The 11518-nt window shown below is 52.4% G+C and overlaps 2 protein-coding genes across 2 annotated transcripts; both read left to right on the forward strand.

Annotated features, from left to right (window-relative positions):
- Positions 1 to 1857: 1857 nt before the first annotated feature.
- On the forward strand, positions 1858 to 10032 carry An15g04140 (uncharacterized protein; the record flags this gene model as incomplete). The annotated part of the gene is made up of 7 exons (XM_059744641.1): positions 1858 to 2100; positions 2151 to 2295; positions 2348 to 2616; positions 2672 to 3529; positions 3740 to 5179; positions 5234 to 9127; positions 9184 to 10032. 7 exons carry the CDS (start codon positions 1858 to 1860, stop codon positions 10030 to 10032), a joined length of 7698 nt encoding a protein of 2565 aa, XP_059606505.1.
- Positions 10033 to 10485: 453 nt separating this feature from the next.
- On the forward strand, positions 10486 to 11518 carry An15g04150 (uncharacterized protein; the record flags this gene model as incomplete). The annotated part of the gene is made up of 3 exons (XM_001396913.3): positions 10486 to 10778; positions 10862 to 11052; positions 11123 to 11518. Coding segments are annotated over 3 exons (880 nt in total), but the record flags the coding sequence as incomplete, so codon positions are not given.

Here is an 11518-nt window from a genome sequence, read left to right on the forward strand (position 1 = left end):
AGAGCGACCGAGACCACCGCCAGCGCCAGCATTGCGATGGCGGCGCCCAGGTTGTCCCGGCCGGTTTTGCCGATGTGCTTCATCCTGACGGTGATGTGGTGGGATGGATTGAGAAGCACGAGCAGCAGGCCGAAAAGAAATGGAAAACACGGCCGCCGGGGTTGGTCCCTCGCGAGGCTGACTTGGTGTGCCAATCCCGAGTGTCAGTCGATCGGCAACAGTCGAAAGCGCGGTAAAAAGAAAAGAGGGGTGCAGAAGAAGGTGATGATTGATTTGAATGGCGATGGCTGGCGTCAGGGCGCTAGATCCGCGAAGCTTAGAGGAAAGGCAAAAGGAGGATTATGATCGCTGGCTGTCAGCAGGGTCGCATACCCTGGAACCAGACGAGCTGAATTGTCATCACACATGGAAGGATTATGGCCCCCATGCGATCGGAGAGTCTATTCAGGCAGGGGGGTTACTGTACGATCGGAGGAGAGTGGCAGAGCAAGGAGAAGGGAAGGGGGTGGGGACGAGACCAAACGAGACGAGACGGCGATGAGATGAGAGGAATATAAGAAATGAACGTAATTCGGGCCCCTCGCCCCAGCACAGCAGCAAATATGGAATATAGTAGAAGCACTGTTCAGTCTTTGTCTGTTTCTTCACTTCTCATCGGCCTCCCCGCAACATGTTCGCCGCAATGGCCCCATGGGTCCCAGGCGGGAAGAAGGGAGGGCAGCTGCGGGATGGGCAAAGACTCGGTTTGGGATAGATGGACACGGTCGCCAGGCCGGATAATTGCCATAGCCTCCTGCTTAGGCACCAGCTGGGTCTCTTCACAAGGTTCATCGATGCTGTCCCGGTTTAGACTGGCTGTCAGCATCCGGCATTAACCTGGTAAATCGTTGGCCAACCAGGGTGTGGAGGGCGCGTCAGCCAGCGGATGCATTCTGACGGAGCATATCGCATGATGCAGCAGTTCGCGATTTGCCCGTGGCCCTTTGACCAACGTTTCTCGGTGTGCAGCAGCCACATTGTTTGGCTGTGGCCGTCGCCATGGTGTGGGTGAGATTTTAGGGCATTTCTGGGCAGCGAGTGGAGCAGGCCAGAGAGGAGAGAAGAGGGGATGCTGCATTAGTGGCTTGTCGATGAGCGACCACCGTACCTTCTTCCGGTCAATCTCTGGGCAATCCAACCGTCACACCCCATTGGCATGTGTCAAAACATTTGGCTTTCACACACTGCACCGCCGTCATAATACCTGCTCGAAGAATAGCACTGACCTTTCCGCCCCTGCACGATCAACTCCTCGGCCAAGAATGCCAGTCCTGGCGATGATCCAGTCGGCAGATATGAGGCTCAATCCGGGTACCTGTTCCGCTCTGTCTGTCCTCGGCCGGGACTTTACCTTGATATAGTAGATAGCTCGTTCGAGTCTACTAACTCGGCACACTTTTAGGGTGTGGGGCGATGGCTGCGGATCCCGGTCGATATTATCTTGATAGCATTCCGTTTTTAACACTTTTCGACTAGCTCTGGAAAGAACTGTACTCGCGCTTGGCGACGTGTAAATGATGGATTATGACAGGATCGTGAAAAGGTTTCTAGGCCATGCAGATCCATCACACTTTACTTTCTATGGCCAGACTGCGTTTGCAATCGCTTAAGGCTCCCCATCGGTCAGACTGGCAATCGAATGAGCCCCATGAGCGATTGATCTCGTAAATTTGATGACTGCGACGGCGAGCGGGGAGAAAACCCAGCGGGGAGCAAAGTAGATAAGAGGGGACTCCGACCTGCCCTCTCCGTCGAGGTTTCGTTTCGCTCAACACGATCATCAACACTGCGCCTCAGTAGTGCCGAATAAGCTATACAATGCAACTACTAACGACTGACGGCCTTGTTACCCGCGGTGGAGCACTGCAGAGCTCCCAGAATCTCGAAGGGACTGATCCTGTGGCCGTCGTGGGTTTTTCTTTGAGATTCCCTCAGGATGCCACCTCCCCGCAATCCTTCTGGAAAATCCTTCAAGAAGGACGATCCGTCACAACTGAAGTTCCCTCTGACCGATTCAATATAAATGGCTTCTACCACCCAGATGCGTCTCGGACTGACACAGTATGTATGATCATAGCTGGCGATAATACCGGGCCCTAACAGCATGACAGGTAAACGCGCGGGGCGGTCATTTCTTGAAAGAGAATGTGGCAGCCTTTGACGCACCGTTCTTCTCCATGAGTCCCGGTGAGGTGGAAAGCTTGGATCCGCAGCAACGGGGTCTTCTGGAAACAACGTACAGAGCCCTCGAGAATGGTAAGACTCTTAGGAAATCAGTATGAGACGTGGGTACTAAGAATCACGGCAGCTGGCATTCCCGTCGAAAGAGCAGCGGGCTCCGCCACCTCCGTGTATGTAGGGGCACTGGGAGTGGAGTACAACCGATTCTTCGAATTTGACGAAGAGGTCCAGGCCACGTACAAGGCTACCGGCAACTCGGGAGCCATCTTAGCCAACCGGCTGAGTTGGTTCTACGATCTGCGGGGCCCGAGTATGACCATTGAGACAGCTTGCTCTAGCAGCTTGATTGGCCTGCATCTTGCGTGTCAGAGCCTGCGATCGAAGGAGTCGCGAATGGTGAGCGAAACCCTGAAACGCTGAACTAATAGTCGCTGATATGGAATGTGTTTAGAGTTTGGTATGCGGTTCACAGCTCTATCTTGAACCAATGACAAGCGCGATATCTCTCTCCGCTTTGCAATTCATCTCTCCTGACAGTCGCTGTCACAGCTTCGGAGCTGATGGTAACGGCTATGCCAAGGGCGAAGGGTTCGGCGTTCTGGTACTCAAGCGGCTGAGTGATGCTATAGCTGATGGCGATGTAATTCGGGCGGTGATCCGGGCTACTGCGACAAACCAAGATGGCCGCACCCCCGGTATCTCTCAGCCAAGTCAGGCAGCACAGGAGAAGTTGATCCGGGAGGCGTACCGTTCGGGTGGTTTGGATCTCGCCTCAACCCGATTGTTTGAGGCCCATGGCCCGGGAACAAAATTGGGTGACCCCATTGAAGCAGGTGCTATCAAATCAGTCTTCCAGAAACATCGCAGCCCGGACGATCCGATGCACATTGGTGCAGTTAAGGCCAACATCGGCCATTTAGAAGCGACAGCTGGTCTCGCGGGATTGATAAAGACAATCCTGAGTCTGGAGAAAGGCATCATTCCCCCGATAGCGGGGCTGAAAGAGGTCAACCCTCGCATTCCGGCTGATGAATGGAATCTAAAGTTTCCGACGAAGCCGCTTCCATGGCCCACTGATGGCCTGCGGCGAGCGTCGGTCAACGCATTTGGCTATGGCGGATCGAATGCCCACGCTGTCCTGGATGACGCATACAACTACCTGCGGGAGCATGGCCTCGAAGCACACCACATCACTGTCAAAAGACCGCCCACCCTCGCCATCCTGGAGAATGGTGTGGCCAATGACATTGCCAATGACCAAAGTAACGGCCATACCAATGGCCACGCTAACGGTTACACGAACGGTCATGTAAATGCTCATACAAAGGGAGACCCAAATGGCAACGCAACCAATGACTATAATAGCCATAATGGAAATTGAATTTAGCGGCCGCGAATTCGCCCTTAGGAGGAGCCGGAGGAGACCCAATACGTTTTCACCTGGTCTGCCTCTGATTCAAACGGAATTGAGCGACTCGGACAGCATATGAAAATTACCTAACTCTAATCGAACCTCAAGTATGTCTCAGAAGAGTTTCTGCGGGACCTGGCCTACACCTTATCCAACAAACGAAGTGTTCTGCCATGGAAGACTTTCGCGTTGGCGGGAAACCTGGAAAGTCTCAAGACGCAGGTACAAACTCTGCCAAAGCCCGTGCGGTCGTCCACAAGTCCGCGGATAAACTTTGTCTTTACAGGCCAAGGTGCGCAGTGGGCTCGAATGGGGATTGAGCTTTTGAAGTTCGAGACTTTCCGGCAAAGCATTCTAAAGGCGGACTCCTATCTGAAAGGACTCGGGAACTCCTGGTCGCTGATCGAAGAGCTTCATAAACCTGCAGATTCTTCTCAGATTGATAGCCCGGCGTTAGCACAGCCGCTATGTACAGCTCTGCAGGTAGCACTGGTGGAGCTCCTCGAAGGATGGGGAGTGGTTCCCTGGGGCGTGGTGGGCCATTCGTCGGGAGAGATTGCTGCTGCATTTTGCGCAGGAGCAATTTCTCGTGAATCAGCATGGACAATTGCCTACTTCCGTGGAGCACTGGCTGCTCGGGTAGCAGAGTCTAAAACTGGCGAACGTGGAGCTATGATGGCTGTGGGCCTAACTGCCTCTGAACTCCAGCCTCATATAGATGAGATCTCGGCCGTCCATGGTCAACAATGCCTGTCAATTGGTTGCATCAACAGCGCCAACAATATAACCGCGACAGGGTTGGATAAGTCTATCGACGCCCTCAAGGTCCGCCTAGATGAGAAGAAGGTGTTTGCCCGCAAGTTGAAAATTCCAGTTGCCTACCATTCTTCTCACATGCAAGTGATTGCTGAAGAATACAAGAGCCTTTTGCAGGGTATTTGCCAACCAAGGCAGTCTCCTCGGAAAGGCGAAACACCTGTTTTTTGCTCATCAGTCACAGGACAACCTGTCCCAGTCAAACAGCTCTCTCTGCCCCAATACTGGGTCAAGAACCTTGTGTCGACTGTCAGGTTTTCCGAAGCTCTTGGACAATTGTCCCAAGCCAGCCGCAATTCGGGGTCTAACACGCAAGTGGATCACTATGTTGAGATCGGCCCACATGCAGCTATGCAAAGAGCGGTCATGGACAATGTGCCTCAATCTGAAAACGTCAAATATGACTCAGCGATGCGGCGAGGTGTCTCAGGACTGAAATCCTTGCAGCAGCTCTCCGGAAAGCTTTGGACCGAGGGATACCCAGTCAAAATTGAAGCTGTCAACAGCTATGGGTCGAACCGATCGGCGAAAATGGTAGTAGATCTACCAGAATACCCGTTCAACCATTCACAGACATACTGGCTCGAGAGTCGACTGTTCAAGAATTACAGAACTCGCGACAATATTCGACACGAGCTAGTCGGCATTCCCACGAATGACTGGAATCCGCTTGAGCCGAAGTTTCGCTTCACCATCCGGGTATCCGACCTTCCATGGCTCACGGACCATCGGGTGAGTACCAACTGATCACTATCTGTAAAGAGCATTCTGCTAACTGAACTGTAGTTGAATGGATCCCCGGTCTATCCTGCTGCGGGAATGGCAGTTATGGCTATAGAGGCTGCGAGGCATCTAGCCAAGCCAGGGCATGCAGTTAGAGGATACCGCCTGCGAAACATAAGGATCTTCTCTGCTTTAGTCGTCCCTGAGACTCCTGAAGGGGTAGAAAGCCAGATCTTCCTGCGTAATGCAGAGAATAGTCGAACCACTGGTGTTCAGACAATTGAATGCAGAGAGTTCAATGTGTATGTGTACTCAGACAATGAATGGCGGGAAGTCTGCGCTGGATCTGTCGTGACGGAATATGAAGAGACGCCCGACGAAGTGTACGGAGAAGACGAGCGAAGCCTGACAAAGGACTATTATCAGTCGATGTACCAACAAGCCCTTGACCGCTGTTCAGCGACGAGTACTCAGCAGGTTTTCTATGATGCTGGTCACAAGATCGGGTATGGTTTTGGTCCCCTATTCAATACTCTCCACGACCTAGCCTACGATCCGGAAGGGGACCAAGCTGTGGCCGTCGTTAAACCTGATGAGTGGAGAGGTAAAGTTCCCGAGAAGAACTCTCAGGTTCAGCCGCATATCATTCACCCCACAGCCTTGGACGGGGTGTTCCAAGTTACGGCAGTGGCGACCACCAAAGGTGGAACACAGCTTGGTCCATTACAGGCACCGACTCAATTGCGAGACTTCTGGATCTCACATGATCTCATCGAGCGCAAACCATCCACAAAGTTGAATATTCTGGCGCAGACGACGCTGCAAGCAGCTCGAGAAACCGACTCGTTCATTCTTGCCATCAATTCGGAGACGGGAGAACCAGCCATTGTGATAGACGGCTATCGGGTGACAACTGTGTCCAGCCTTAGCTACAAACCATCCGAGAAACGCAACATCTTTTACAGGCTTGATTGGAAGCCTGATGTTGACCTTATTAGTAGCTCACAGACAGAGACTTACTGCTTGGACAAGGAGACAATGCCCGTGGAATGGAAGCCTTCCAAAAATGTGGTGACACTGCACTACATGTCGGAAATGTTGAAGGAGCTGGACGCCCAAGGCTACGAGACTACCTCCCCATACTTCCAGAGATACTTGGCCTGGGTGCGGTACCATTTCGATCTTCTGGGTGAGAGCAATCCTCTCCTTCAATCACCATGGAAAGATACATTCGCGGATGACAGTTGCCGCATGCAGTACTTGGCGGATTTCGCAGCAACAGGCCCGGTTGAGGGTGCGGTTAACTCGTTCTGCAAGCACCTCGCCGCGATTGTCCGCGAAGAAGTGGATCCGTTAGACCTCCTGTTCAATCAAGGCTTGGCGAAAGACCTGTACAAGGACGAGATCTTCGTAATTACCGCCAAGCGGATGGCGGTGTTCATGGATCTCCTTGCGCACAAGAATTCCAAGCTTGATATCCTTGAGATCGGTGCTGGTACTGGAAGTGGTACCCAACAAATTCTGTCGGCCTTGGGCAAGCAGGGTAACGACAAAGGCGTGACTCCCAGATACCAATCCTACACCTTCACCGATATTTCTCCCGGGTTCTTTGAAAAGGCCAAGGCTAAGTTTTCCGATCATGTTGATCGCATGACTTTCCAGACACTGGATATCGAGCGAGACCCAGCTGCACAGGGATTCACACCGGGTGGATACGATGTCGTGATTGCTGCCACTGTGCTGCATGCTACACAAAGTATCAGTGATACTCTGAGTCATGCCCGCTCCTTACTGAAGCCAGGCGGCTACATCATCCTCATGGAACCAACCAACAAACATGACACAGTGCTAAATGGCATTTGGGGAACACTTCCAGGATGGTGGAGATCAACGGAGGTGGACCGGAAGTGGTGCCCACTGTATTCTCGGGATGAATGGGATTATTACCTAAAACAGACCGGATACACCGGGGTGGAAATGGCAATCACTGACTTCCCAGATGTCGAGAACCATACCCTCAGCTTCCTCCTCTCTCGAGCATCTCATGAGGAATCAAACCAGCTTCAACTTCCGGAGTCGCTCTTTATTGCTGCCGAAACTGAGTTTCAGCTCAAGGTTGCGGGAGAAATTGCTTCCTACATCTCCTCTACGTTCGGGAAGAAATGCGACATCCTCACGCCTGATGCTATCTCCGAGCAGATTTCACAGTCGAATGTTTGTCTCTCACTGCTTGACCTGGGGCGTCCATTCCTAGCGGCAATGAGTGGGAAAGATTTTGCTCGCTTCAAGAGACTTGTGGACTTCTCAAGTCACATCTACTGGATAACGTCCGGTGCAGATGGAAACGCTCCACTGCCAGAAAACGCAATGAGTTCCGGATTTAGCCGAGCGGCCATGCTTGAGAAGCCTGGTCTCTACTGGGCCAATTTGGACATTCAGGACATAGCCTGCGCAGGCAAAGCAATTTCGAGGGTTCTTCAGCGCTCATATGGGGTGTCTGGAGTTGAAAATTGGGAGGGTGATTATCTTGAGGCCAGCGACGTGACACTCATCCCTCGAGTGGTAGAAGCCAATGATATCAATGATTATGTATATTCTCAGACTGGCAACCGGGACATCGAGCGAAGGCAGCTTGGAAGGGAGCCAACGGAGGCTCTAGAAATTCAATTTTCTCCTGGGCAGCTTGGCAGTTTCCGGTACGCCAGGGATGAAACTCCAAGTAAGCCCCTCTCGGAAGACGAGGTGGAGGTGGCAGTCAAGGCCACGGGAGTCAACTTTGCCGACGTGATGTGCGTGCTTGGACAGATCACAGACTCTTACATTGGACATGAGTATGGGGGTGTGGTCCGCCGAGTTGGTTCAGCAGTGAAAGATCTGGCCCCCGGGGATCGCGTTTGCGGTATGGCATCTGGGACATTCAAGACGTTCGTCCGGAACAAAGTCCACACCACCATTCCTATTCCGGATCATATCGCATTCACCGATGCCTTCCCAGCGGTGTGGCTGACAGCGCTGTACGGTATCACGCACCTGGGCCGCCTTCGTAAAGGCGAGTCTGTACTCATACACGCAGCCGCGGGCGCTGTCGGACAGGCTGCCATCCAGCTGGCACAGAATATTGGGGCGGATGTGTTTGTTACGGTGAGTTCGTCGGTCAAGAAGAATCTTCTGCAAGAGCGTTACGGAATCCCTGGCGACCGTTTCTTCTCTAGCCGCAAATTGGCATTTGGGAAGCAGATCCTGCGCGCAACCAACGGTCGCGGTGTCGATGTCGTCCTCAACTCAAGCTCAGGTGAGGCGCTCGCAGAGACCTGGAGGTGTGTCGCGCCTTTGGGACGGTTCGTTGAGATTGGAAAGCGAGACATCTACTCTTTCCAGAAGCTTGCCATGTCTCAATTCTCCAAGAACGTCACATTCTCATCGCTCGACCTACAGACGGTATACAAGAACCATCCGTCAGTTATTAAACAATTGATGGATGAGCTACATGAGCTGCTTTTTGCAAAGAAACTGGGTCCTCCTCACCCGGTAACACAGTTTTCGCGCGGAGAATTTGAGTCGGCCTTTCGCTACCTCCAGACAGGCCGTCATATGGGCAAGGCAGTCATCAATTGGGAGGAAGAGGCTGAAGTCTCGGTAGTTCCCAGTAATGATCCGGAATATGTCTTCAACTCTCAGGCCAGTTATATCATTGCTGGTGGCCTGGGCGGTATCGGCCGGAGTCTCTCGAGGTGGCTTTCCACTCGAGGGGTCAAGCATTTGATCTTACTGTCACGCTCGGGCGCAGTTTCTGATGATGCTATTGAGCTAGTCAGTGAGCTTACAGAAAGAGGTGTCAACGTTATCACTCCCAAGTGCGACGTCAGCAACGCGGATTCTCTGGCGAGCGCACTCAGTGATTGCGAGCGGACAATGCCCCGAGTCAAGGGAGTCATCCAGGCCTCCATGGTACTCAAGGTATGTTAACTGAGTCTATTTATCGTCGCATGGGTGTACCAGCTGACACTTTGCAGGACCGATTGTTTGACAACATGTCTCTGGCTGAATGGCAGGCAGTGCTCGACCCCAAGATTGCTGGAACATGGAACCTTCATCACCATCTTCCAGCTGACATGGACTTTTTCGTCATCTTGTCGTCTCTGGGAGGTATGATTGGATCAAGAGGCCAGTCCCAGTACAATGCCGCTGCGACATTCCAGGATGCATTTGCTCGCCATAGATGGGCACACGGCCAGAAGTGCATATCTATTGATGTCGGACTACTCACGTCCGTCGGCTACGTAGCGGAACAAAAGGATGTGTCAGAGAGATGGGTCAACGCCGGTTTCGATGCCCTTTCCGAGAAGGAGCTTCACAGTGTTGTGGACTGGGCCTGCAATCCTCGCCTGAACGTGTCATCAGGATGGGAGACTCAGGTCCTCACAGCCCTCAACCGGCCCATGGCCATGATCAAGCAAGGCAAAGAACTGCTGCCTTACATGAAGCGGACCATGTACCGACATCTGCACCGGACGGACCAGAGCACCACTGCGTCCGCCCCTACCTCTGCTCAGGCTGTAGACTACGGGGCTCTGCTCGGGGATGCTGATAATGTAGAAGAAGCAGGAGCCATTATTGCCACGGCTCTGGCTCAGAGACTCTCGCAAGCTCTCTCAGTACCGGAGGAGGATGTTGATATCAATAGGCCTGCTCATTCCTTCGGTGTGGACTCACTGGTGGCCGTCGAGCTGCGGTTCTGGTTCGCGAATGAGATGAAGGCTGAGCTCTCGGTCTTCAATATTTTGGCGGACTGTAGCATTCGGGAGTTGGGTCAGCAAGCGGCTGGCAAGAGTCATTATGTGCAGAAGAGGCAGGAGAACTAAGAATACCTGTCATTTGTAATTTAGTATATGGTCGTTAGATTACATCAAATCGTTACGAAACTCAATTTCGAATGATCATCCCTAATCTTTCCTGAACAGTTGGGCTGTCAGCACTAATCCTTGCAGTGGCTCCAATAGTAAAGATGACTGGGTGCTGCTTGCTGCCTACCATGCAAGGTAACACTGCTACTGCTATAGTGTGACACTGTAAGCGGGTCCTGTCGGAATGTGCCTGCGTGTCTGATAGACTAAACTCAATGGCCCCTCATTTCCCCAGCCTTACTCAGATTCACTAGACTTAAAGACGGCAAGCCCCCCTGGCAGGCGCTGGCGCCTCCCAGATTGTCTTAAAAGCCATCCGAGCGATCATCGCTTCTTATTTCCTTGTGCGAAGGCAAATAGCAAAGACTCCGGACCTATAGTCGGTTCAGTCAGCATCGTTCAGTTCAAAGAATGACAAACGAAAAACAAACCTGGTTTATTACAGGCTGCTCCAGTGGCTTCGGGGAACAGTTTGTACGCCAACTTCGCGAACGGGGTGACAACGTCGTCGCCACAGGCCGGAATGCTGAGAGCAAACTTGCGCACCTGAAGGATACCGGTGCCACTATCCTTGAACTCGATGTTACGGCACCTCAGGAAGAGCTGAACGCGAAGTTTCAGCAGGCCATCGATATCTATGGGGGAGTCGATGTACTCGTGAACAACGCGGGGTACATTCAATGCGGGGCTATCGAGGAGCTCACGTGAGTTTTGGCCTGAGGACTTCAAGTCTTTTTGTTTGATAATTACATTTGGGAAGGATATGTTTGACTGACTGAGACGTTAGACCGGAGGATATGAAACGATCCCTCGACACTAACTTCCATGGGCCTATCAACCTGACCCGCGCTGCATTGCCGCATTTTCGCAGCAAGGGTGAGAAGGGTCAAGGTATGATCATTTACATGGGATCGCAGTCTGGTTTTTGGGGAGAGCCAGCTGCATCCGCGTACTGTGCCAGTAAATTTGCTTTAGAAGGTATGTTTTACCAGTCTGTCCATCTGCTCCTACACGACGAAGCTGACAGTAAAACTCTTTCCCACCACAGGAGCCGTTGAAAGCCTCTCGAAAGAGCTAGGCTGGCTTGCACCAGGCATTAAACCCCTCATTATAGAAGCAGGCATCTTCAGCACTGAAGTCATGAGGAATATCAACCATGTTCCTTACCGAGTCGATTTCTACCGGGGCCTTAACGACGCGTGTCGCGTGCGCGGAGAAGGCAACTACCGCAACCCACCGGGCAATGCCGTGGATTTGATTGCCAAGATCATCCAGATTGCGAAGGGAGAGGGTATTGCAGAGGGCAAAGAGATCCCATTGCGTGTGCCGTTTGGTAGTGATTCTCTTGGATTCCTTAAGGAGAAGGCGCGGGATATGATGCGCATTGCAGAGGAAGGGAAGAGATTGCCCGCAAAGGGCGAATTCGCGGCCGCTAAATTCAAGC

The sequence above is a fragment of the Aspergillus niger genome, assembly GCF_000002855.4.
Source record: "Aspergillus niger supercontig An15".
NCBI classification, from domain to species: Eukaryota; Fungi; Ascomycota; class Eurotiomycetes; order Eurotiales; family Aspergillaceae; genus Aspergillus; species Aspergillus niger.